The sequence below is a fragment of the Pogoniulus pusillus genome, chromosome 15 (assembly GCF_015220805.1).
Source record: "Pogoniulus pusillus isolate bPogPus1 chromosome 15, bPogPus1.pri, whole genome shotgun sequence".
NCBI lineage: Eukaryota > Metazoa > Chordata > Aves > Piciformes > Lybiidae > Pogoniulus > Pogoniulus pusillus.
Window position 1 is genome coordinate 14,959,096 of NC_087278.1, and position 27,976 is coordinate 14,987,071.

General features: G+C 41.0%; 1 protein-coding gene across 4 annotated transcripts in view; it reads left to right on the forward strand.

The window, feature by feature from the left end:
* KIAA1549 (KIAA1549 ortholog) overlaps window positions 1–27,976 on the forward strand; it is a 156,519-nt gene that overhangs the window by 67,031 nt on the left and 61,512 nt on the right. For all 4 annotated transcript variants that reach the window (XM_064155473.1, XM_064155474.1, XM_064155477.1 and 1 more), the window contains exons 2-6: window positions 6,773–9,529; window positions 10,947–11,035; window positions 17,343–17,520; window positions 18,690–18,817; window positions 20,511–20,694. In XM_064155473.1, coding sequence (XP_064011543.1) covers window positions 6,773–9,529; window positions 10,947–11,035; window positions 17,343–17,520; window positions 18,690–18,817; window positions 20,511–20,694 — 3,336 coding nt within the window. The remainder of the gene's footprint in view (window positions 1–6,772; window positions 9,530–10,946; window positions 11,036–17,342; window positions 17,521–18,689; window positions 18,818–20,510; window positions 20,695–27,976) is intronic.

Below are 27,976 nucleotides of genomic sequence, written 5' to 3' on the forward strand. Positions count from 1 at the left end.
TACCAGCAAAATTGTCCTAAAGGAAGTTTTGAGAGGTATTTTTTTTTCTGTGTTAATGTTTGATAAGGAAAAAAATTACAAACGCTAGTGCCTGATATCATAGATTCATTGGTACTTGATTTCAAATGCAACACTTGGTGAGGAATGTTAGGATGTATTTTTGACTCAGGTATGAAATGTAGTGAAAGTGCTTTCTACTGAACCTCTCTGTTTACAAGTCTTCTTCAACGCTGCTGGCAAGCAAATGTTTATCTTTGCCATTTCCCTTTGTGTTTTTGTGCATCTTTTCTCCTGATTTACTGTTTAGGAAGGGAGTTCCTAGTATACTTGCACCTGGGCAGCAGCTGAGCCACATCTGTTTGCATGTGGATAAAGGATGACTTCAAGATGTTCCTCCTCTTTCTTGGCTATGGATTGAAATCTGAAGTGTGCATAAGTGAGTGTGCGTGTACATAGGCACCCACTTTGCATGCTTCTTATTAGCACTGTTATTTTTCTTTTAGTACAACTTTTGTCTACTTGTTAGGAAATCTTCTCTTCAACTACAGTGTGAAAGAGTACAGAGACTTAGCACATTTATTTCAGGTGGTACAAGCAGCTTAGTTAAAATTCTTATGTGCATATGGTAAATGGTGAGTGATATTCTTGATCTTTTACAATAAGAGAATTAACATCTTTGAGAAACAGCTGTTAGGACTCCACATAATTTGTGTCCTTTGGCACAGCCTAAGCATGTGCTACCCCAGGAGAGCATTGGGTACGGGTGCAGCATGTGCTCTGGGGAGCAGGACCACCTAAAAGCTGCCCAGCGGCCCACAGAGCTGACCTCTGGAAGGGTGGAATGTTGCAGACTTCCATCTCCTCTCCCTAGCTTTTTGTGTGCCGGGGGTGATCACTGTCACTCTTCAGTGCATGCTTAATGCCTCCCAGAGAAGAAAGCAGGACAGCTTTTCAACTTCATGTGCTTCTGGGACTGGTATTTTCCTACGAGCCAGACACCTAAGAAATTTACACAAAATGTACACAAGAGAGCTGTGCAAATTTTTTGCAGTGACTTAATGCATACAAGCTCTTTTTGATGGAAGCTTAACTAAATGCTGTTAAAAAATTCAAAAGTTGGTAATTGTTAAGCTGTATGAGGAAGTATTTCAATTTTTTGTTGAGATAAATGCAAGTGTATCATTCTCTCTTACCCTTGGGTGGTCTTGTCCTGCACTATGTTCAGTTACTTCCACTTTCTTACCTTCCAGCTCCCAAAGAAAAAGTTAAATAAATCCAGCCTTGTTGCTTCCCATAAATGTGATGTGCCAGTCAGGGGAGCAGTTTCAAGTAATGAATATTCCTGGTTCATAGCTTTAATTGTAATGATTTGGGAATTACCTAGCGAGTTAATAGGAATTTCCCCCTAATACTTGGAATATATGTAGTATCAGCTACCTTTATTCCTAAAATTCCTGTTTGAAACAATGGGCAGCAACAAAAGAGCAGTTTTCCTCCTTGCCTAAAAAGTAAAACTCAGTTTTGTGAATCACTGTGTTAGTACACAGAGGATATTTTTTTTTAGGCGATGTGTGTTTTGAATTGGTTTGGTGCTAGTCTGTTGGCACTTGCTGATGCTTGCAAAATTTATTAGCAGTTATTTCATTTTTCAAAAAGAATAGAGCAAAAATTCCTAGTTTTATCCTCGATGTTTCGTTTTGTCTCACGTAAAAGCTTCTTTGTCGTATTCATTGTTGCCGTGCTTGCACCTATTGTCTATAGTGCAGCATCTTCATAATACAGGAAATCACCTACATTTCTGGCAGAGGGGTTGGACTAGATGATCTTCTGAGGTCCCTTCCAACCCCTAATATTCTGTGATTCAGTAGATATTGATGGTCATAATAGTGTACAATTGTCATGTTTTAATGGCAAAGTTCAGAAAAGTGATGCAATTTTTGGGAAGTCACATGAGAGATCAGTGGTAAAGGTGTGATGACATTTGGATCCTGCATTTAATTATAAATGAAAATATATTTATTCTGTATACTTGAAACATGAAAATATGAAAGCATATGAATATAAGCCTATCTGATTACAAACAGATGCCTGAAAAATCAGCCTTTTTTACTTCATTGTAAAGTACAGAACAGACATTACTTTTCAGCAGTGCAGCTGCAGGAGGGATGAAAACTACATCCCTTTAATTGCTTTTTGGAAAAATGAAGTTGTCTAGTTCCATGTTTATGGACACGTAGTTTTCTGGCAAGCCAACATAGTATATTTCTTTCATCAAAGAAGTCTGTAGCCCATGGCGTGCCTTCACTGCACTTCACCCCCATCACGAGAAGGTGCTGTGCTGGCATTATGGACATTCCCAAATTCACACAGGTCTGTGCCAGGCCTTAATGGTGTACAGCTACACTTCTGGAAGTGCAGATTTGATAGTTGAAGGAATTGTGTTCAGTGACAGGTTTCATTTCTTGTGAGTTTTGTTCAGGGTCTTAACGGTTTTGGAGGGTAGCAGAAGCAGCAGAGGGTTTGTCACTCCAAGCCCATCAGCACATTTCCTATGCTGCCACGCTTCCTAAGTCTGAATGCTGTTGTGTGAGATGAGGCATTGTTACTGGTGCCATCTGTGCCTGCTGTGGCCCCTGCCACAAGTGCTCTCCTTTTCTCCCTTTCTCTGTGGCTTGGGGTCACAGCTTTGCTTCCTAAGCTGTCTATTCTTTTTCATAATGTTATCAGCTCTGCCGAGTTGGGGTAGTCTGATTGTCATCCTGTCATTGTTGCCCAGCTCAACAGCAGTACAGTTGCTGGATGGCAAAACCGTCACCCAGCACTAACAGCTGTGCAAACAAACAAGTCAGCATTGATATTCATCAATAGCTTTGTGCAGGCATGGCATTGAGATACACCAGAACATGTGCAGTCTGTCTCCTTTCTTTGTCCTGTGGTATAGCCAGATTGGCTGCGCTGTGTTGACGAGGGTGTGATTGTCATGCCATGGTGTGCCTTCATCTCCTTCCCCTTTGCTGTTGCTTTCCCTTCTTCTTTTTGAGCTGTCTAGCTGCTACGAGGCACATCTGCCATGTGTCCCATCTGCTCTCCATGCCAGGCGCACACAATTCTGACAAGGAATATTCAAGTAGTACCCTGTGCTTCCACAGATGACAGAAAACAATACTTTGTATTATTAATGGCATGTCTCTAATGATCCTTGCTTCTAAAATCCTAAGCAAAGCAAACTGGCTTGCAAACTTGCTGGTGAGCTGTTTCAAAATCCTATATGCACAATGAATTATCCCCACTTCACTTACCTCAAGTAACAGTTCTTTCATGTCATCTTATAGCTTGTAACTTTTTCAGGACATGGGGTGTTTGCCTTAAAAAAGTACATCTTTTTCAGCAGTTCTGATCTCTCCTTCCTGGTAGCAGTAGCATGATTCTTTACATTAAAAGGCACAGGTGTAGAATAAAATTGTTATTTACTGTAACTTTGTCTTTCAAGGAAAAATTATCAGCAGACTGTGATGAAAAAATGAATTCTGAATTCCAAACAAATCTAAAGCCAAGATTGCCCTTGCTTCTTATGCACATCTGTTGGGCAGCTTGTAGGGGTGCAAGTAACTTCAGAACATCTTTGCCATGTGTAGTCACTTTCAGCAGGATCTTGACTTGTGACTGCCCTCTGTCAAACTGAACAAAGATAAATAGAGCCCTCTGTGGGGGAATGAAGTAGATTATGCACAGCATAGGCACATATAGGCAGTAGAACTGTTTTGTTTGAGGAATCACCTCTAGCTTTGGGTCAAAGATTTGTAGAGTTAATGTGACCACAAGTGCAGTTACGAATTAGTATGTACTCCCCTTTGCCAGTCATGTTAACTGACATGTGTAGCAGTTCCATGTTTAACACACGTGTTGAAGCTAACATAGCTGGCTCACCTTACTGCTGTGGTGGACAACATGAAGCTGTGATGGGCAAGAACGTTTCTCTGTTGGCATGTTTGCATGTTATTTGGAATTTAAGCAAGCAGTGGGTGGCTAAAGTGTGACTAAAGTGGACAGGATTTTACAGGGGTGGCAAAAAGGAATGGTGCATGTGTATATGGAGAGAAATTATCTATTTTGGCAATGTTTTACTTCATAGCCTTTTAAGTCTTTTCCATTAGTTGCTCCCTTCTTACTCAAAATGTCACAAATTGAAAAGACTGGAAGCCCAAGTCAAAGGGAGGAGTGAGGCTAGGGAGACTTACCAAGAAGGAAACACTAAATAACTTTTGCTCAGCAAATCAGTATGGCTCAGGATCCGTGTTTTGGTTCCATGCTTGCTAGAACTGTTACCCTCATTAACTGCTTGTGAAAGCTGTTATTCCATAGTCACTGTACTGTGCCACGATCAAACAGCTGACCCCTATACAAAAAGTTAGAGGTGGGCTTGTGTATTTGTCTTCCATAGTAAAAGAGTGTACTTGTTTGACTGGTTTTGTTTTTTCACCACCGCTCTCATGGTGAGGCAGTGCATCACCATACTGCAACTAAGCATCTTAAAGCTGACAATGCTTACAGTGAGTTTCAGGAGTAAGGTACAGATTGGACCTACTTGAAAGAATAGTCTGCAAAACGTTGTGTATAGGATCTGTAAACTGAAGTATATAATCACAGTGCTCATATTTGATTAGGTGTGATTAGTGATACCGTGGTATTAGCTCTGTGCATCAGTTCTTGTAATTGTGCGTTTCAGATCAGCAGCTTCAAAATTTATCAAGTCAGCATTCAGTGTGTGCTAGTTTGAGCCTAGCTATAATATTTTGCTGAGAAGAATTAGATTACAGGCTGTGAAAAGGAAACAATGGTGATGTCTACTTCACTCATAGAGTTGCTGAGATGTATAAGAACAAGAACATAGGTAACAGAGTCGCTTTCTGTCTGGGCTTTGGGCTGAACTTCTCTCTGTAACCTAACCTGCCATCTGTGTGACTAATCCATCTGCTTCCTAACCACCACCACCCCCCATACCCCCCCATACCCCCTCCACAGCCAACCCTCCAAACTGCCTTAAACATAAGGCAAGATCTAGGGTAAGGTAGAGGGGTGGGAGGAAGATGGAAGGGTGATTGGGAGCCCCTCCTGGCGACTCAGGTTTCTGGGAGGGCTGTTGTGTTTCTGTATTACTTTTTAACTTGCATATAGCTGTATATATACCTGCTTACATATTGTACTAAGCTGTAAATAGAAAGCTTCTTTCCATTTCCAGAGCTGGCTGAGTCTAGTCTGGGTGGTTTTCCAAAGTGTGAGTGGGGTGGGTAACACCCAAATCATCACACAGTGCTTGAAAAGTTGTGCCTAGGAAGCTAACAAACAGCCCAGGGAGGAGATGAGTACAGCAGGTTATCACCTTTGGGGAAGTGTTAGACTGACAACAGTGTGTAACAGATAGGTGAGCTATTCCTGCGAAACCTACCACGAGTTGCTGAGTTCAAGGCATTCTCTAAAGGGTTACAAATGTAGCTACAGTGGAGCGGTGTAATGTATCACCATCTGGCACTTTATCCTGTGTATGCTCATTTTAAACTGGTCCCTGGTGGTTTAACTAAGTGGGATTCCCCCCTGCCCCCCTTTTTATGTTCACTGTCAGTTGGTTCCAGCAGCCTTTGTGTGGACGCTCCCATATGAAAGCAGGTTGGTCAGGTGGGAGAGAAAATTTAAAGATGAAGCCTTTGTGTGTGTCCTTGAAAAATATCCTGCAGTGATTTTCTGTTGTTTCCTTTAATACTCAGTTCTGAAGGCTACTAACCCAGTCTTGACATTTCAGAGAAGTATTCAAGCAATAATCAACCTTTTCTGTGCAAAGCAGATCCATGGTTGAAAGAGCTTATATGCAGATCATCTCTGTGAGCCAAGAGCATCTCTGTGAGAGAGGAGCCATCCTAGTTATGCAAATGATACTCATAGATGATTTTGGCGAATATTTTGTTAAAATACCTGGTGAATTCTTAGCTTTTTCTCCTTTGTGTTTGAACCCAGCTCTTGTTACTTGAATTCTGCAAATTGGAGCAGTGAAAGTTTCATGACACATGGCCCTTAAACAGAGTATTCCTACAACAGATTGTGAATAAAGATGGCAGTTGTGTAAGTAAGCGATTTGTCACTGACTGCTAAAAAGCCAAAAGTTAAATGAGTGGCTGACAATGTAAGTGTGACTGCTGAACGTGTGTGTTAGCAAATTCTTGTAGGTTATATGAGGTCCACATTTACCTTACAAAAAGGAAACCTCTCTTTATCTCTCGTGTCACTCCTTTCTGAAATGGCAGGGAAGATCTGGTCCTTGAAATTGAACAGGTCTGCTGGTGATCCAAATATGAAGAAATTGTAAAACCAGAGGAAATTAAGTGATGCTAAAGGAAAGCAGAAGACCTCAAGGTGTGCAAGAGTTTCCCCTCCATTTTTCCTCACTACCCTTTTCAGTTTACTTTGTTGAGACTGTTTTCTGCCATGAACTGCCTGGCACAGGTGAGAGGGAGCCACTTTCTGTGCCTCCGTGAGGCTTGCTGGAGTGCTACTGTACAGAGATGAGTAGGTACAGAGTGAGAGGAGCTTGTTGGCCTGCATGTTTCCAGGAAATGGAGTATCACAGGGAATCTTACTCTTGTGAGGACTTAGAGTTCTTAGCCCTTGGATTCTTGGCAGTAGTCTCCAGAAATAGTGTGTGAAGTTCGCTCATTACAGTTTTGCTACTTGTGCTAATCTGGTGGGTTTTGATGTTGTTTTTCTCTCTCTCTTTATTTAGATGAGAAATCCATGGAGCAGCAAAATTTTTCCTTTTTCTCAATGGACTCAAAGGTGCACCAAAGCATATCAGGCAGCAGGACACAAATGGCCTTAGCACAAAGTACTTCGGAGTCCCAGGAAAGTAATTTCCTTCAAACAGTTTTGTCATCCTCTACCACTCCCTTTGATGTGACTTTATTTAACCAAGAAGAAATGGGCAGGATTTCAGAAGGGAGAAGTATACCGTTGTTAGATGTCTCCGTAACAAGCAACGAGGCATTCTTGGGTGATGATGAATTTATTAGCTCATTTCCAAAGGCCCAGTGGACTCCTCCACTGAAGTCTTTTGCAGTTTTAACAGATCATCACTCAGCTAATACAGCAGAGCCATCAAGAGAAATGTTAGAAACTGTGTTGCTAACACCTTTGTTATCTGTCCTTTTTTCATCGTACGATATCTCAAAAACAGTGCAGCAGAAGACTCCCTTGGGTGTTGTCCTTGAACACAGTAAAACTCTCACAGAACTGAATCCTTTTGTACCGGATAGTGAAATGCTAACTCCAAGCAGAGACTTGCTGTCATACCCTCCAAATACCGCTATTTATTTCACTTCCATTCCTTCAGAGGAGGGACTTGCAGTGCGGGAAAACACAAGTGTGAGTTTAACAGCTCAGCCTTTTGGAGATGCCTCAGAAGGGTTGCCTCTTCACCTCAACCTGCTGAATAGTACCAGCCCTGTGACCCCAGATGCCACAGCACAAAGTGCAAACCTCTACAGTCATGTTTACTCCGATGTGAGCATCAGGGCAGCAGACGCTCTCGCTCTAAGGACCTACTCCAATCCAAGCATACCCTGGGCCACACCAGCTTCAGCAGCCAGTGCTGAGCCCGATTTGTTTTCTATTAGTCTTCCACTTGCGTCTTTCACACTCCATTCAGCTGCCATTTCTACAGACTCTGAAGCAGTTCTTAATGCCAGCCTGTTTACACCTAAATTCTCCAGTACAACTCCAAATTTGCCTGCTGGTTCAGAAACACAAAGTCAGTCAGAGCTTGTCAGTGAGCTCATGAGTCCAGTGCCTTTCACGAGATCATACAGTTCTTGTCTGTATTGTGACTCAGTTTCATTTCTTCCAGAAGCAGAGTTTTCCCCAGAACATGATGTGGGCTCAGGAGATTATGTTGAAACGTTGTCCATCAAAGCCTCTGAAGTACAAGGTATAACTCCATTTACAACTATAATTACTGATGGATATGAATTAGAGGAACCTACACCTGAGATTTTTGATACTTCTTTTCCGTCCAGACCAGTTGTTTCATTTTCTTCACGGTCTGCAGAAATGCCTGATTCAAGCATGTTTCTGTTAAGCACTATGGACCCTATCCTTAACAACAGAACATCTATGACATTTTCTTCTTCTTACCATCAGCTCCCTGGAGAAGCATCACCAAACACCTCTGTCACACAGTTTTCCCACCCTGTTCTAGAAACAGTTTTGATGACACCAAGCACTCACATGGAATTTGGTGATGCCACCACTGTTCTGTTTGACTCTACCTTTATCCTGAGTGAACCAGTAGCATCATTTTCAGTCAGTCGTACAGCTTCGCTGGAGTTGCCAGAATTAATGCCATCAGAATCTGTAGTGTTTCTTGACAAGACATCTACAAGGGAGGAACTGCCTTTAAATATTTCAGATTTTCCATCCAGTCTTTTATCAACACCATTTCTTATTGAACCTAGCTACTTGTCTTTATCATCAGCTGTGCTAAGTTCGTACTCTGCCATGCAAAGTGATTTATCAACACTCTTACCTCAGACCTTGTTGACTGGGACATTAGGACTTTCTGAGGATGTTTCTAACTGGGTTTCCAGCTGGGACTTAGCTACAACTGTCAGCTCTGCCACTGATGCCGAGGTTTCTCAGTTCCCCCTTGGCCAAACAACAGACTTTTATTTGAATGCATCCTCTGTTCCCGGTGCACATGTTCCTGAAGTAACGCCATCATCAGATTTTCACTCTGAGCTGTCTCTGCTTCTGGAATCACCCTCCGTGCTAACAGTGGGCTCTGCAGTTATGTTTACCTCAGGTGTCACAGGAGCTACCTCTCAGTTGGAGCCTTCGCTCTTCACCTCCCACTCCGTGGTTCCTACCCTGGTGCTGCCCACTTCTGGCACCCAGTCTGTTACCAGCAGCATCATACTCAATGAAACAGATGTGACCTCTTGGCTTACTACCTTTCCAGCAACTCCTGTCTTAAATGTGTCTTCATCTGTCCTCTCTACTGCTCCAGCTTCTGGTGAGGATATTGGTGCTACAGTTAACCCCACACTGCTTTTAACATCTCACAGTGAGGGCAGTACACACGCAGTCTTTTCTCCTGCGGACCCTGACAATCTGACATCCCGTGCTGACACCAGCAGCATGGTGACATTTCTTCCTACGGCATCACTGTCTGTGACCACATCGTTTGCTCCCACACCATTTCCTCTGACTTCTAGCCCTCCCACTGGACATGAAGTTTTAGCAGGAAGCAGTGTAACTGCTGGTACCGATGCATCATCCACTTTTACCAATGTCCCTGCGACCACTGCCACTAGTGCTACAGACAGCCATGACACAACTGCTGCAGGTGGCTTGGGAACATTCTCCACCACCCCTTTGATGACCACTACTCCGTCTGAACCTGTGGTTGTAACCTCTGCCATGACCACCACCAGACAACCTTACGTGTGCGACATCACGGTTCCTGATAGTTACTTAGTCACTGCAGGTAAGATACACCTAATGTTTAAATGTTATTTTTCAGAAGCCAGTGTAATGTGATCCCCTGGCTAAACTGCAGATCTTGAATTAGCTATGTGATTCTTTCAGAGAAATAATGGTGTAGTAATAGAATTCACTCAAAGTCCATTGTGATAGCGAGTTACATACACGTTATGCTGTGCAAAGAGGGAAACTGTCTTCTAAAGTTGCTGACACTTGCATACAAGAACGCTGAATTAGAAGCTGCTTTATCATTTCATGGGTTGTAAATGAATGTTGCTGTCATGCTACTGTTCCTCCAAACTATTAAATGTTATGACTAAGTTTCTCCTTTCAGGTGCTGCTATTTAAAAACAAAACACCAAACCAAACAAAAACCTGAATGTGAGGTAATGTTATAATGTGAAGGAGAACTGTTTTGTTTGGACTTGGTTACTATTTTTGTAATTCTGCAATACTGGCTTATGTTTGTATTTTTCCCTCCTTCCATACTTACATCAATTGGATTTGGTGTGTTTGTAAGCAGAAAAAGTGAAATTAGTGTGTTTCAAGATTAATTATGTCAGCATCTGTGTTTGTTTTTTTGGTGCTTTCCCACCTTTTCCTGGCTTGTTAACAAAACACCACCAGTGAACTAATTCAAGGCAGCTGCTGCAGTGCTGTGTGCTCTGTGGTAAGCAGCAAGTTTTGCCCTTAATATTTACTTGTAATATGCAAAGCACAATTAGCATAAGCTCACCCCACTGGATATGAAGGTGAGCTGGGGATGCTGTTGATGAGGAAGATTTTTTTAGCCTGACATTTGAGTAGTTTTGTAGGCAAGTTACTGATGGAAAGTAAATGCAGCATGACAACATGATACTTTTCAGTGGTTTCCATAGTCACAGTCTCAAGCGTGACTGTAACAGACATGACATCCACAGGGATGGGGAGTTTTAAAGCAGTTTCTGACTCAGTGGCTATACCTTTCAGTAGTGTCATGTTGGTTTGCTTCTAAGAGAAAAGCATATATGTATTTTCTGTGCCTTTTTTTCTGACCATCTACATTCCATGCATTGCCTACAGTCTTTAACTGTATTATGACAGAAGGTTTATTGTGCACAGGTCAGATTGATTGTGCTGTGACTTTTAGATCCAGTTTGAATGTCTCAATGACTCTTTAGAAGATTCTCTCAGCAGAATGCTAAACACATTAGATATGGGTAAACAAGAAAATAAAACTGGAGTTCCTTAAACTCTTTGTACAGTCACTTTTTAGGCTACAGTCACACCTTTGCCTGTTTCCTTGTCCATCATCTTAACTGTTTGATGCAGCTGATCGCATTGCCTGCTTTTTCATTCTATGCACAATTGAAAACACAGCTTCAAACCAAAGCCCAAATGATAAAGCTGAAATTTATTTACTGACTGACATTAATTTCCAGTGCTGGCCCGAAGAGCTGTGCTACAAAATGTCATTGAGTCCATCAGGGAAGTGCTCAGAGTTCAGTTCAGGCGATCAGTAGAGCTAGAGGTAAGTGGTATGAAGTGTGTGTAAGTATGCTTTGATCAATACAGCAAAACACTGGGTTTAGTTCATAGGATAAAATGGTGATTTAAAAACAACCTATGTGATACTATATCAGAGACGTTTATTCTAACTTAAATGTTGGTTGTGTGGTTTTGGTTTTGGGGTTTTATAATGCTAATATGACATCAGCTTTAAGAATGTCATCATTTTCTTGGACAGACCTTTCTTGGTTTTGCCAGAGTTGAGCAAAGAGTGCCTATCCTCTACTGCTTACCTCTTTTGGCTGATGAATTGAAACAGAACTTTTACACTTCCAAATACTTGTTAAAAAGTTTTGTTTCTCCTGTTAGCTGATTAGCACCTAAAACAAAACCTTCTGCACAGCCTTATGCTGTTTTATTTTGCAAGGCCATCAACACTTGGAGAGGAAGTTGTGTAATCCTAAATGCAGGGTTTCATAGATGAAAAAGGCAGGGAAAAAAATCAGATGTGCAATGGCAACATGTTGTTTTTAAGCCTTCAAAAAGGTGTGAGTCCTGTCCTTCCCCCACTGGGAAGCTAGGAATTGCCATGGTCTTGGATTGTTCTTTAGGCTTCCTATACTTTGATGTTCAAGGAGTCGTCTCTGAACAATATTTTGGTGCTGTGGAAGTAAGCATTTGGTTGGGATGAGATCTAAAGGCTTTATTCCACCCCCTCTGCCTGATAGGAAAAGGCTGTAGTTTGGGGGTTACCTTTGCTGCATAGCAAGATACTTCAATACTGGGGACTGAAGTGGAATTATTGGTGTAGTTGCAGGTTCAGCTGTACTTGCAATTTTTCCTGTCTGTGCTCATCAGTTGTGATAGCCCAATACCACACTACCTTAATTTTCTGAGTATATAATCTCATTTTCGTTATGAAGTTAACCTAAGTAGCAGTTTGAATATTTGAACATAACTTGAGTTTCTCCATGCACACAATTTCTTGGTGCTTTTAACTTCTGCTTGCTGATCTGTGTGGCGAAACAGTGTTTTGACAGCTTCTGCCATAATCACTGCACTGAGTAATTAAACAACTCCTGTCTGCTGTTTGAGAATATACCTTTCTGCTACTCAGTCAAGACAGGAGTGTTATGAATTTCTGCCAAACTTCAGCCACAGTGAGCTGCCTCTACAAATTATGTTCAGTTTAGATCCTTTTAGCAATACCTACCTATAATAAGCTTTTTAAGTTGGTTTTTTTGGGGTGTGTATTTTGTTTTTGTTTTGTTTTTTTTTAATAAGAGATTTTTCTTCTAGCTTGTGAATTATTCCCTCAGATTGAGCAAACTGGAGTAGTCAAGTAGAAGGCAAAAGTTCATGATGATTAAATTACACTAATTCTGAGTGACTTTGTAGGCTTTAATAATATGAAAGTGCTTATCCTCTTCATAGTAACAGCATTAAGACAAAATCTGTTGCTAAGTGTTTAAAGGTTGATTGGAGCAAACATTTGATATCTTTATATTTTTGCCTCTTGAATTCCTTCCTTTCACACCTACTCTTGCCTTGTAGAGCTCTCAGTAGGGTGCTGTGGCAACTACTGTTATAAATAGTTTCAACTTCATTCTTTGCAAAGTCATTTTTTATCAAAAGGAGAGAGTATCTCTGTGGAAACAGTTATGCTTATTTTATGCTAGAATGGTGCTATTTTATGTGTTCTTTGTGATGTCTTGAGTATGGGCTTTACACTAAAAATAATTAATAGCAAAATAATTAGTAGCAAATGTCTACCTCTAATGAAGGTGTTCCAATAAAACATTTTTTAAAGGGACCTGTCTATAATGTCAGTATGTTGAGTGGTGATGTAATGCAAAAATTTAAAGGCAATTTGCCTGTAGTGCTAAACTGAATCAGGCTGGACCTTTGGTACTACAGAGTACCTAGGCACTCCATGTACCTTTGCAAGTTACGGTAAAGCAGCACGCTTCTGTTAAGTTGCTTTTTTACTCCGTGTGCTATTATAGCTCACAGATGTTGTCCTCTTGCTGTGCTGTAATATACACAGTAAATCAGAAGACAGTCTTGTTAAATTTAGCTTGGTTGTAATGTATGCTTTATAAATAAAATCCATGGCAACAATGGATATAATTGCTGCTCTCTTTAAGTACAAATCGAGTTTAACACTGAAAGAATTGTGCTATCCCCCAGCTTTTTCAGTTGAATCTTTGGTCTCTGCTGCTTTAGTATTTCAAACATTGAGTTGTTGAAGTGGAAATAAAAGGAGGCAGGATTGAACCTTGCCTAATGAAAAAACTTTTGACAGTTTTTTTCCTGGCAAAAATCCTCACAGCAGTGTGAGAATAACCTAAAACTTTTAAGTTCTTTCTTTCCATTTGGTCTCAGTGTATCGCCTCTGCAAAAGAATACAACCCTATTGTTTGAATAAGAGTAATTTTTTGTCAACTTTATGTAATATAAACCTTATGACACTCAGACAAGATCTGTTATGCAATGTTCCCTTGACTTAGCTTTGTTGCACTGGGGTGTGAAATAAAATAGTGTTGGCAGTGACTTGCTGCCAGGACCTCATGCACTATTAAGTTCATGCCAGCAGGAAAATGCTTTTTGCCATCATCATTTGCGCTTAGAAATTTTATCATGCAGTATAATTAATACCTCAGACACTTTTGCTATATTTAATGTAGGGGTTTAGGTCTATCTTTAGCATATTGGTTTCTGTAATTCAGAATGAGTAAACTTCTGACTTCAAAGTAAGGAGAGTTCACTGTCAGGCAGTTAAAAACTTCTTTCAAAGGCATGCCACCTTGTGGGCTTTTGCTGGCTTCGTCACTTCTCTCTCCTGCTGAAAGTCGGGCTGGTACCGTTAAGGTGTGTAAAAATGGTGGCTGAGAGAATTGTTGCCTTAAGAACCTGTTATGGGTGGAAGCCGAAGCTTTGTTTCATGTTTAAGACCTGTGAGCCTTTGTAGATCATCTTCAGGAAGTTAAATGCTCTCTGCAGGCTCTTTACAGGCTGCTTAATAAGGTGGCAGTGAGGAAATCGTTTGTTTATGCTTTCTGCCAGATGTTTGCACAGCATAATACGGTGGAGTGCAGGCATGGATTAGGTTGTAGAAAAGGTGCATCTAATCAAATATTTTAGTGGACAATAATCAATAGCAAATGCTTAGGGAACATCGTAAGGCACAGAGTAGGCATAACAGTGATATTTTCCCAAAATACTCTTCTAGCCTCTGGTAAAGCAAGGCTTGAAAACTTTCTGTACTGGGATCTATTATGAGGCTAGCTTTCAGTGAGACAGGTTGTGTCCTGCAAACAGCAAAGTTGGATTTGCTGTTGAACTTCAGAGAAGGGAGAGCTTAACTTGAGGGGCTCTCTGTTCCTACTAAATGTTTCTGCTTTTGCTGTGGGAATGGCTTCCAAGTGCACACAGATTTCTGTATGCTTCTTGAGCTTTCTTGCCTCAGCAATTAGAATAAGAAATTTTCAAACCACTACACCTGGTTTACTTTAATAGGTGCCCTCTAAAACGTAGTGATTCAGGTGGCTAATTTGTTACCTTCAAGCTGTCTTGGCAGTAGGGTTGAAACCTTCAAGAGAGAGTTGAGTGGAGGACCGTTAAAGCTGTGCTAAGAGGAGCTGTTCTCATCCATGAATCAAGGGATGAGTTTTGCTCATGAACTGTGCTCATCTATCCCAGATAACTTTACAGGTTTCTCTATGTTTCGTTTTTAAGGCAGCATCATGCTGGCATGGCTGCATTATTCCTGTCGTCTGAATTAAGTTGTAGGAAGCTAACTCCAGACCAACCTACAGTGTCTCAAGCAGAAATAGTTATTGTTTTGACCCTTAGTGGTTCTAATCTACCTACCTCATACTTAAGTGGGGAGGTTTTTATTTCCATTCTTCTGGGGCTGTTGTAACTCTTCTGCTCCACTGAGGCACAAAAGAGAAACAGTATTAGCTGTTAAGACCAAAAAGATGATACAGCGTTCCAGGAGAATGCTTGAGATAGACTGCTTTCATTGCATCTATGGTGCACTGCAGCAGGTCAGGGATGAGGGACAGCTGAGTTAGTTATGAGAGGCTTGCTTTCTTGTCTGAAATACCAAACTAGTGCATAGTATATGCTTGCTACACTAGGTCTTTCTTCCGCTGCATATATTACTTTAGAAATCACCAACAAATTGTCACTGAGATTTGTAATTCTAATTCCTCCTTTTCTAGCCTTTTATGTAGTCTCCTATGCAAGTAATGGATAACTTTCTTTTGGCATGTCTTACCCATTATAACAGCTGTTTCTGTTTGACAAACTGGAGCTGCAGAGATAATTTCATCCTGAGATGAAATGATAAAATTTCAGATAAGAGGAGCTGCGAAGATCTGTGCATATTATTCATGTCAAACAAATTTGAGTTCTGTGGGTCTAAATCCATTTAAAATATAATCTGGATCTTGCATATATTTGTGAACCAAGAAGGAGGAAAGGGAATAATGAGCAGTATAGGGTTTTTTGGTCTTTTTTTTTTCCTTCTGCTTCTGAAGTGGTTTGTTTTGGTGAAGGTGATTTCTTTCAAATGCCTATTGTTTAGAGAATGCAAAAGAGCTTCTTACTGTCTGACCTCAGCAATTGCCATCATGTTGCACTGTTGCAGAAATGCCAGTAAGGAACATGTGGGTCACAATTTAAGTAGCACTGTGCTTTATATAAGACTGATCTTGAAGCTGAAGGTGTCTAATGTACTCCTATGCCAGCACGGAGCTGGCAAGTAACATATCTTCAACAAAGAGATCCACATTTATTTGGAACTTTGGTTTTCTGGTTGAGATTATTTCTGAGACCAACATATTGGACATCTCAGAATACTTTAGTGTCAGTGCTGTAGGCAAATAAAGCACACTTGAAGAGTAAACCAAAGAGGGAAAAAAAGGAACACTGAGTAAACAGATGTCCTTCATATTGAGAGAGTTTCTCTGAAAAAGACACTGCAATATGTTAAAATAAGTAAGAGCCTTCACTGTGTTCTTACTTAGGTGACAGAGAAATGGTATTTAAAGAGCCAAGAGAGCCAATGGCATCCTGGCCTGTATCAGGAACAGTGTGGTGAGCAGGACAAGGGAGGTTATTCTTCCCCTGTACTCAGCACTGGTCAGGCCACATCTTGAGTACTGTGTCCAGTTCTGGGCCCCTCAATTCAAGAAAGATGTTGAGGTGCTGGAACATGTCCAGAGAAGGGTGACAAAGCTGGTGAGGGGCCTGGAACACAAACCCTATGAGGAGAGGCTGAGGGAGCTGGGGTTGTTTAGCCTGAAGAAGAGGAGGCTCAGGGATGACCTCACTGCTGTCTACAACTACCTGAAGGGAGGTTGTGGCCAGGTGGGGGTTGATCCCTTCTCCCAGACAACCAGCAACAGAACAAGGGGACATAGTCTTAAGTTGTGCCAGGGGATGTGTAGTCTGGGTGTTAGGATGAAGTTGTTCACAGAGAGTGATTTGCCATTGGAATGGGCTGCCCAGGGAGGTGGTGGAGTCACCATCCCTGGAGGTGTTGAATAAAAGACTGGATGAGACGCTTGGTGCCATGGTCTAGTTGACTGGCTAGGGCTGGGTGCTAGGTTGGACTGGATGATCTTGGAGGTCTCTTCCAACCTCGTTGATTCTATGATTCTTCATGGAAGCATTCACCTAAATTTGTATTTAACTTACAGTCTCATTTCTTATATGATGATTAAGGCTCCTCAGGGCTTGTAAGAAAATTCAAAGTCAGTAGATGAACTGAAAGAGGAAAATTGCAATTGTGTTAACTGTGCTGAAATAAGCAGGTAGAAGTGTTCTCTGGAAGGAAGGACTTTTAATTCTGAACATAATGAACATTATATGCATAAACCACAGGTTAGGTGTATTTTGCTCCATGCGTATCAGATGTGAATGATGTAGAATGTATTCATTATGTAGTATATGACTGAAATGCAGAAGTTCAGCAAACTGCAAGTAGTTCAGTAAACAAGCCAATTATTAATGAGAATTCTAATGCACTCCAGAGGAATGCAGGTGAGTGGGGAGCGCTGCTCTGCTGGGATGTGGTAAATCAAGAAGTGCTGTGAATGCGTTGTATGGAAGAGAGGTAGTCGCACCTAGAACAGAGGCTGCTAGACACGACACTATCAGAGTTGTTTGTGCTTCTGCTCCCTGTTTGAAAAAGAAAGGCTTCAATTTCCTGCATCTTAATGATGTGGCTTTGAGATGTGTGAGACTATGCAGGCCTAAAGCGTTGCCAAATTCCCCGTGGAGTTTATTTATTTATTTTTGAATTTTCTTTTTCATAGGTCTATAAAATCTCCCCCAAATTTGCTTTCTTGGTGACATCAGGTCCTTTTGTTTACACGGCAATTGCTGTTATAAACGCGCTCATGAACAGCAGTCTTCTTCGTGGTGAGGCCCCCACAATCCTCTCACTGCATCCTTCTTTCACTGTGCCAGACAACAGATTCCAGGTTCAGACAGGTGAGTTTTTCCTGACAGAAAGAGATGATGTAGCTTCATGTTGATTCATACTCCTTCACTTACGATTAAATATGCAAGGTCAAGTCAAAACCCTGTGCTCTGTGCATCTTAATTCCTGGTTGATAGTGAAAGACTTGCTGGATCAATGGTTGAGAGATGATAAATTCTAAAGAGTTAACTCCATAATTTGATGAGTTTTTGATGCGTTGCAATCTTGCCTCAAAAGCTGTGAAGATAATGAACTTTATGTGTGACATCTACTCATAAAAACACAGTAGTGCTGCTTTGTAATATTTGAATCAAGTTTCAAGTTGTGTTTACCTTAAAGGCTACTTTTCAGAATTCTCTTTCTGTAGGAGAATAGTGAGCAAAAGGATCGATCGCTCTTATGTAAATTGAGTAGGAGAATTGCTCATGTATCATTCAGCTTTCCCTGGCTGCTCTATGGCAGCAGTTTATGTGAAGTCTACTATCATTGAAAATCTTCATCAGGCACTATCTGCATAGCAAAATCACCTGGTTACCTGGTTGTGTAATGAGATGCATAGAGGCAGAATTAAACAGTGTACTCTTGTTCAGGTATGTTTCGTGTGTTGTTTGTACTCTAGCTGTTTGGTAAGACATGATGTCTTTATGCAGTCCTCATGTCTTTTTTGCCTGCTTAACATGGTTGTTATACAGATACTCTTTCTCTCCTTTGAAAGACTTTAAGTTGTGTATATATATAGTTTTAAAAGATTGTTGCTTATTAGGTATTTTGAAGGTGTTATACAGATGTATTTTAAGGGACTCAATATGGGGTCTTTTCAACAAGCTAAATATTGTATTTCACTCTACAAGAAAAATAGATTTGTTGCTCTTTTTCCTTAAGATTTTGATTGACATATTGAATACCAAGGACTTCAGTGTGGCTGATTCAGTGTTCAAGTCATGTAAACTTAGCCACATGTAGGTAGTGAAGGTCTGTCAGTATGCAAGAGGACACTGGGTATTTTGTCACTGTTGTGACACCCACACAAAATGTGTTTCATCTATATTTTTGCCCACTGTTTCACCAGGTAGGTCCTGAATGCCATGGAAATGTTAACCTTGTGTATTCTCTTTCTTGTTTTGTTCTCTCTCATGGAAAATACTTCTCTTCAGAAATAATGTGTACTCTTTGCCTTCAGTGCTTCAGTTTGTGCCTCGGAATGTGGATGTTGGATTCTGCAACTTTAGCCGGCGCATTGAGAAAGGGCTGGCAATGGCCTTCAGGGAGGTGAGCAAACACCAGGAATTCTACAACTTCACTGTGCAGGTAAGATTAGCATGTTTTGTGTCTGTCCCTTTCTCTCCCCACCTTTGGTTGCCCTGTATTTAGAATCATAGAATCAACCAGGTTGGAAGAGACGTCCAAGCTCATCCAGTCCAACCTATCACCCAGTCTTATCCAGTTCACCTAGACCATGGCACTAAGTGCCTCATCCAGTCTTTTCTTGAACATCTCCAGGGACAGCAGCTCAACCACCTCCCTGGGCAGCCCATTCCAATGGCAAATCGCTCTCTCTTTGAAGAACTTCCTCCTAATATCCAGCCTATACTTCCCTCAGCGCAACTTGAGGCTGTGTCCCCTTGTTCTGTTGCTGGTTGCCTAGCAGAGTTTTATCCAGCCAGTAAAATAAGTTAGGTATTCGCTGGCTACTCCTTGCCATCTCAGTTGTACATACAACTATGAGGCTTTGTGGTGAACTTTGGATTTATTTTTTTCTCTTACAAAACAGAATGGCATCACTTATCTCTCTGGTTTCACACTTCTTGAGAAAAATGGTCCAAGATGATAGTTTATATACAAGAGCATTAATAATAGAGTTTATAGTTTGTCATATAAAGGTTACCTCAACCTTTATCAAAGTCATTCCCATCAGATCTTACTATTAGACTAGAGTATGATTAGAATATTTTTGCTGGAAGACAACTTTCACTACCACTCAGGGAATCATATTAAGGAATATAGGAGTGATAAGCATTCTGCTCTTATGTGAGCAAACATGACACTTTCTTCCAAGGTCTAGATATACAGCAGTATATGATATCTGTGGCAGCTGCTACTGGAACTTCACGTATGGAAAATACCGTGTACGTGTTTAAGTTGAATTACTGACTTCCCAGTGAGTTTAAAACTCACTGGGAAGTCAGTAATTGAACTTACTGAGACCAACTTCCTTTTCTCTCTGAATTCTTAAATTTAATCTAGTTTTGTTGTAATACTAAGATTAATAGAAATGTTATCATGGTACTTAACTGCCCCATATATGTCTGTCTGTGTACCCTAAAATAAAATCATTGAAACAAAATTGACATAAACATTATGATCCCTGAAGTACAATATAGTAAGTAAAATAAAGTGCTCAGAAGTTTGCAGCTGATGCAGTGTGAGTGGATAGACTGCAGATAGAACATGCGAAAGAAATTTCTTGGGCTACCAGCCTAGCAAACTTTGATTTCAAATATTTGCTTACTCTCTGGAGGAGCTATATCTGTGTGAACACAATTGTGGTGTATAGTGGTGCCAAAAGAAGGCTTCTAGCCAGTGGCAGGGTCTAGTTATGCATGGCACAGGAAATTTTCATCAAGATAACATCCATTTGCAAATTGTTTGTTTATGGTAATCTCTTCCTGTCTGTTCCACACAGTTTGGTACTTATCTGAGACTTCTTTAACAGTGGATTTATTTTTGTGACTCTCTAAGTGTTTTTTTAAATATAATTTTCTGGGCTGTAGCTTCTGGATCATTCTGAGTTGTAACTGCCATTAAAGGAGAACTCTTAGAAGAGGAATTTGTAGGTAACTTTGCCTTTTCTGAGATTCAGCTGGCTGAAAAAATGTGTAATAGATGTTCCTCAGTTTCAATGTGAACTTCCCTCCCCCTTCCATGTGTTAGATTATCAAGGAAAGAATGGAAAAGCTAATGATTTAACATTGCTGACTGTGTTTCAATTTTGTTTTTTCAGATACTGAATATAACTCTGAGCAGCCCCAGGGCAGCATTTCGGCAAGGCCCTGTGAGCATTGTTTTTGCCATCCGAGACAGATATGGTTTTCTGAATGGATCTGAAGTCAGTGAGCAGCTAAGAAACTTGTCTGTGGTGGAATTCAGCTTCTACCTCAGCTTTCCTGTGCAACAAATTGCTGAACGTGAGTACTTGCTGTTCGCCAAGCCTGTGAGATACATTTATTTTTAGTAAGTTTTTCTCTCTTCAATTCCAAAGTACTTTTGTGTGTGATAATGCAGCAGCACTTCATTGACTTTGCTTCTGCAGAGCAAATACATATCCCTCTCTATGCTTACATACAACGCATACAGAGTGTTACAGCAACTTGTTGCCTTCCTCGTCATCCTCACTGAGCCAGTTGTGTTTAACTTGGCTTTGTTTCCTCTGCTCTTAGTCCAGATTTAAAAAAAAAAAAAAGAAGTAACCTCAATCAATATTGCTGTGCAGTGTGATCTGATTTGTGTGCCTGTGGATTTGCCTACAGGGGCTTTGCTGCTTCTCAGCAGGGTTTACTGTTACCTTGGGCTTGTGTTAACTGTGCACTTTCTCCAGACTATGGCCGTCCTAACCCTAGATTAGTGGGAACTGTCAGCATAGCAGTGTTTGCTTGACACTCAGCCTTGACAACTTAGGTTTGGTTAGATTTTTCAGGTGGCAGGTTTCTAAACTCATCACTTACTTTTCTACACTGATGGATTGTTCCTGGTAGAAATAACCACATGAATGTAAGCAACATCATGAGAGAATAGTACTTGCCTTTCCTGGTGGCAGGTCTTACTCTTAACCCAGTAACTGTTTCAGAGTTTGTTCTATATCACTGTGCTTTCCAAAGCAGATTTATAATTACCAGATTTATTTTTTTGTGAGCTGTATAGTTGCCTAGCACTTGACACAGTGGTTCTCTCCTGACACAGTTAAATGTCTACTGGAGAATCAGGCCTGCTGGCAGCTGCTCTTTATTATGCAGCTATACAGTATGTTAGCAAAGATATAAGAGAGTTTGTCAATAGCAGTTGTTCTCTGTAGCATCTTTAAATTGACATATGATGACTGCACATGAGCTTTTTGAAACTTTTTGTTTTCACTTTTCAGCATGATCATTTAAAACACATAGCAGGTTGTTGTATTTAACTGAGCCAGGACCAAGACTGCTGAGAATCCTTCTCTGTAGATGACTGTCATTTCTTTTGTTCCTTGTAAGGCCACAGCATTTCTCTGAATTCAGATTAAATGTTGCTCATGCCTTGCTAGCTTTAAAGATCATAGAACCATAGAATCAACCAGGTTGAAAGAGACCTCCAAGATCATCCAGTCCAACCTGGCACACAGCCCTGTCCAGTCAACTAGACCATGGCACTAAGTGCCTCATCCAGGCTTTTCTTGAACACCTCCAAGGATGGTGACTCCACCACCTCCCTGGGCAGCCCATTCCAATGCCAATCACTCTCTCTGTGAAGAACTTCCTCCTAACATCCTGCCTGTACTTCCCCCAGCACAACTTGGAATACTTCTCTTTATACCACATCAACTCTTTTGCACCTTGGCTGTGGAGTTTATTATTTTTATTCTCTTGGGTATTATTTTTAGTGTCACTTTTTTTTTCCCCTGTGATGTACACACATCAGGTCTTCCAGTTTTTCATTTTACCCACATATTCTAGACACTTGTACTGAATTTGCAGGTTGCCCCTTGCTGAGAATCCATCTTTTGGATGTGGAGTTACAGTGCAATTAGCTGACAACAGAGTTTTTACTGAGGCCAGCATATCCTGAAAGACAGGCAGGTCACAGGGGAGAAAAGTTTGTATTAAACATGTATGTACACTGCTCTTAGCTTCCTTTTGTGATGGCATTTAGGAAATTTGAAGGTGATTTCCTCAGTGCTCACAGCAGGAGCTTACTCTATGTTATTTGCATGCTTGTAGTGCCTGGCAGTGTGACTGATTCCTGGCCAATGCCAGCAGAGTCCTGTGATAGCTCACATGTTAATGAGGAAGCCATGCAAAGCAGTGTGTGAAGGGGTCAGGGAGTGTCTTTGGGCTTCAGGAGTTGTTTGTTTATCCTCACTGGTGATTTTAAACAAGAATGCTGACTGTGTGGCAGTATCATTCCTGCGTAGGCCACAGGACATCAAATAAAATTCTTCTTCCTCCCCTTTAATCAAGAAAGTCTCCCAAGCAATACCAAACCTCAAATCCTCAAACACACACTTAGTGTTGCAAGGCAGAATTACTAATCAGCAATGACTGAGACCTGCAACTGCTGCCATAGTTTATTGAATGAATGCTGCCAACAGAGCATAGCACTTGCATCAGAGGTCTTAGCTAGAGTTCGGTGGTGGTGTCTCTGAATTTATTAGATAGAGAAATGTTGAAGATGGCCTTCAAATTGGTCTAGACTAAATTTTTTTGGATTGTTGTACAACAAATAAATGTAAAAACCCCACATGTAATGAAATGAAATCTATTAAATGTGAATTCAGTAACTCGGAACTTTTAAGAACTCTAAGATCTCCTCAAGGTTTGCCATGTAGAAAATATGAGGATTCGGTGGCCATGGTGTTCTAAATCAAGGTACATCTAGTCAGCATTTGACTTGCTTGTTGCAATTTACTGTAGATTTGCAGCAGATAAAATGAGCTGTCCTCCTCATCTGATTTGAACATGTCTAGTTTGGTCTCAGTAGCTCTTCATCGTGTTTGTAGTCATTGTTTTGGAATACCAGACCTGGTTCCATTTGATAAGTCAGCAGAGTGGGAACAGTGTTTCTCAGCTTGTTAGAGCTCTGAGTCCGTCAGCAAGCACAGTAATGAATGTAGCTCATATGATTTTGTAAGCAAGGCAACCAACTCAGTTATTTTTAGCTGTTTCTACAGCTTTTTTGCACTGTTGCTGTGACAGTATTTTGAGCCAAAGGGGTTTAGATCTTCAGTATTTAGAGTTAGAAATCATGCCCAAAGGCTCAGCAGCATTGGGCAGATCCTTCTTAAGATGTCTTATTCAGCAGTTTGTTGAGGATAAACAACAACCAGAAGCTCAAAGCAACTTTGGCAGGAATATGCTTCAATGTTTTTCTCTAGGTCTCTGCTCTCTTCATTTATCCTCCTCCTTGGTTTACAGAGCAGTCATAGCAGGGAAAGTGTCACAAAGATCTTCCTTAGATAGTTGCTTTACTCTGTGCAAATTAATATGTGACCCTCTGCCTTTCAGTGTAAGTTTGGGGATAATCTTTGATATTTACATATGAGCAACTCACATATGTCACTGTTTACATGTAAATACAAAATACTCCATGCCATACTATTCTATGCTATTTCTGCCTTACTTATCAGGCATGCTAACAGTTAATACTCTTGGTAGTGACTTTATATTTTCCCCCCCTAAGGGCTCTGTATATGATTTTGTAAGTTTTACAGTCTGCATCTGAAGAAAAAGAAATTATTTGTAGGAGAGCTGAGCTGTCAAAGGGTTGAAGCTGATTCATACTAAGGAAAAGCTACTTGTGTAATATCACTTCCAGATTTTTCTTTCCCCCACAGATTCTAGGTGATTTAAGTGCTTATATTCACATGCTCAGTTTACACTTTTCCTGCATGCTTATTTAGTGTTATCCAACTTACAAATCACATTTTACATTGTAATCTGGTTACATGGCTATGAGCTCCATGTCAGCAGAAAGAAACTCAAATCTAGTCAGGGTTTGGGGGTGCTAGGTCATTAAAGCAGTAAGAAAGATTATATTTGGTCTCTGTTTATGGCTGGAAGATTTCTCTGAGGACAGGCAAAGGCTAGCTGTGGACTAGATGAGGAATACTTGCCTTCATGAGCTTACCCTGAATAAGTATCTTTGGTTTTATTATGACTTTAAATAGGGTTGCCTTGGGACTTGCTGTATTTTTCAGTGCCATAAGTAGTAGCACTTCGATGGGTGGCATCTATTTAAGATGTCTTGGAGGTGTTGCAGGGTCAATAAGATAATATAAAATAATGTGAGTGGTCCAAAGATTCCAGAAACTAATCAGCACCTTTTTGTAGGTGGATTTTTCATCAGGCTTTGAACAGATATGGTTTGTTACCTTTGCCCACACCTCAATATTTTCATAAAATCTTATTTTTCAGTTGATGCCTTCTCATTCCAAGTACTGCATCCCTTCCATGCTTTCCATTACTATTTCTCCATTTATCAGAAATAAGAATGATCAGTATGGTACCAGTTCTATCTCACACATGTAATCCCACACCTGTTTGTGAGAGGGCATGAGAGATCCCTGTTGCAACATCTGGTGAAGGCCATGTTGCCTAAGTGATGTGCTTCACACTGCTGTCAAGAAGTTTCTGAGTGACTAGGTGAGACTTTGCCTTTTCAGTCCGCAGTGAATCAGTGCCATTATGTATTATGGTGCTTGTTATAGAGGGGTTTGAGTCTGAGTTTGGGGCGAGATGAGGCCGATTTGAAGGTTATTGAATAATTTATTAATGTATGCAAAGAGGATTTTCCCCTAAATTTATGTTCAGCTAACCCACACAAATTCTTTGGTATGGTTGGTGAAACTATTTCACAGAATGTCTATTTACAGCTGAATTAAGCAGCTTGGTCGAGGTTTTAGAAATGTCCTGGTCAGAGAGTCTTGTGGCACAAACTGCCGCTGGTAAAAATACAATTCCTTAGCAACTTGAATCAAGAGAGTTCAACTGCTCACTAGTTGGAAGTCTCAGTATCTGTGGTCCCGAAATATCTATGGCAAAAGCCATGTGGCTGATTTCCCGTGGAGCTGATAGTTCAATTTGAGTTGGGGCAGGCTGCCTGAGAAGGTTCCACAGGCACGATGGGGCTGCAGCGGCGCGCTGGAGCGGCGGCTGGCCGGGAGCGCCTCGTTCCACCATCCACTGGGTCGGCGCAGAGTGCCGTGGAACAAAGGATCACGTAAAGCAGAGGTAGTGGCCCCAGGCAGCAGGCAGGCAGGGAGAGGTGAGTGGAGAGAGTGGCAAGAGCACCTTGTTTACCTGGGTTGCTCTATTTATCAGATGCGGGCCGAGATTGATGGTCCTTTGGCCACAACATCGTCCAGTAGGCTTCTGGCAGTCAGCCAAAACACACCAAATTAGGAAGGGTCCACAGGTCTAGTCCCCCAGATATGGGGATAGCATGGGCCCTACACCCGGTGGGCCGTACGCTAAGCGCGTGGGCTGACGCAACCACCTGCACAACGCCTTGTACAACCTGGGCAGGCCAAACATGTGGAACCAGGCCTGTTGTGCCCCTCTTGTCTGTTGAATGTGTTTACCTCTGGTTTGGGCAGAAAAGCATGGCCAGGCAAGGCATATGTGTGGCCGTTTGAGCTGAGACATAGGGGAGAAATGAACATTCCAGGGATAGGCCACATAAATGGCAACAATAGATAAGTTATTATAATTTCATTGGAGCATCAAGAACTTAATGTCTAGAAGCACAGTTTGTTCTCCCCTTCTCCCACTGGCTTCGGCTGCTTCAGCTTCGCCTATCTTCCCCGGCTGCTGTTTTGGCTACTGCTGCTTCTGCTGCTTCGCCGCCGCTTGACCCCCTCCCCATCTCCCTTAAGGTTATTGTATTGTTTTTTTCCCTTCCTTCCTTCTCTAGTTATTATCTCTCTTTACATTGTTATACTTATACTATAAGAAAATACAATTTCATCTTTCCCTGACTTTCAAAAAGAAGGGGGGTTTGTGTTGTGAATTTTCTTCCCGGGGGAGGGATCAGCCCAAACCCGGGACAATGTGTAAGCCTATTGGGGCCTATGTGGCCCCCCACTACAGCGTTTCAGGACTGCATGTTAAGAGTCTTCTTGAGATGCCAGCATCTATTTCATTAATGTGTCTACAGTCATGAGCAGACCAGCTGCAATCTAACTAGGAACTGCATTTCGTCTATCCAGCTGCCCCCTCAGAATAGCAATTGATCTGTGCTGGTTTGAATTGTGAGGTTCAGGGTGCAGGTAGGATTTTGTTGCAGTGCAAGGCCTCTGGCTGAGCTCAGGATCTGACCATGTGTGTTGCTGGGACACTTGAGTGACCTACGTAACAAGAGCCGGAGCCTGGCTTTTCCACCTTGCGCGCGTGGTCTCCGTTGCAGAAGTGTCCATCATTTCATGCATTCTTCAGCAGATTATAGAACTCAGCCTTCGTTGCCAGTGATCACAGCACCTACTCCTTTTCAGTTTCAAACTCTTTTGCTCAAGTAATTTTATTTTTCAATGTCACTAATTCTGTGAGCAGTTGAAGTGCATAGTCATCCAGCCATTTGCATGAATTAAATCATTTTCAAGTACTAATTAGAAAAAATGTGAGAAGCACAATTGAGGCAATGCATGATTTTGGCTTAAAAAATTCACAACTGCTAGGAATGCAGAGTTTTATAGGCACTGGAAGGTTTTTGATGTTCCTGTCTTGCTCTTTCCATGGAAAAGCAAGAGATGCAGTTTAGTTTCTGCTTTTTTTTCGTTTGGGTTGTATTTCTAAATTGAAGTAAACCATTGTGTGACCAGAGTAAATAGAACTCCATTTGAAAAGCTGCAATCAGAAGAAGCAGGATGCCAAAATTAAATATGTTTTAATGGACTGTGAGCTGCTTTTTAGGTCTCTGAGAGTTTTGGAAGTTGGATGCATCCTGATCAGTGCATTAGAGGGATGAAATTTTGGGTTCAGAATAAAGGCCCATGTTCTGGTATCCTTTTGAGCTGTAAGTCACAAAGTAAATCACGTGTGATTTTCTTGAAGCTTGTGGTGCTATTATTGAAATAAAGGTGGAGTAATCATTATTTTTTAATAGAACTATTTATAAAGCTATTAAAATGCACAACATAAGCCGTGACTATTTTGCTCTTGCCTTAACAAAAAATGCGTAATATTATTAAAGGGCAAAAGAAGCTGGTTTTAGGTAAACTCACAGGCATCATCTATTCTATATATTACTGCATAATTAAATTAGAAAAAAAGAATAATTTTCTCTTTCTTTGAAATGTGCAATAGTGGCAAACTGTTCTACAACTGCAGACTAGATATGTTTACTCTAAATCAGTCTAGCATGGACTAGGTAATTTAATTCTGTTTATCCATGAAATGGTTTGAAAATTAACCTTTGTATAATGCTTAGCATCTGGATTAAGTATTTTGAGAGAGTTAAGACTATTCCTCTTCCTTATTGCCTTAGTGAAGCTTAAGACTTCCCTTGAGGAAATTGTTGGCCCAGCCCCCATCTTCACTTGTTTCTGAACATGTGTTTACTGCTCTCCAGTGGAAACCTTAGGAAAAATCATATTCCTGGTGAAGCTAGTGGAAATAGACTTTATTTAGTTCACAGGGGCAAGAGTTTTGCTCTGGAGCAGAGCTTCTTTGGAAAAACTGAAAAATCAGGAAAGCTTGGAGCCACCAAGCCAAGCACAAAAACTAT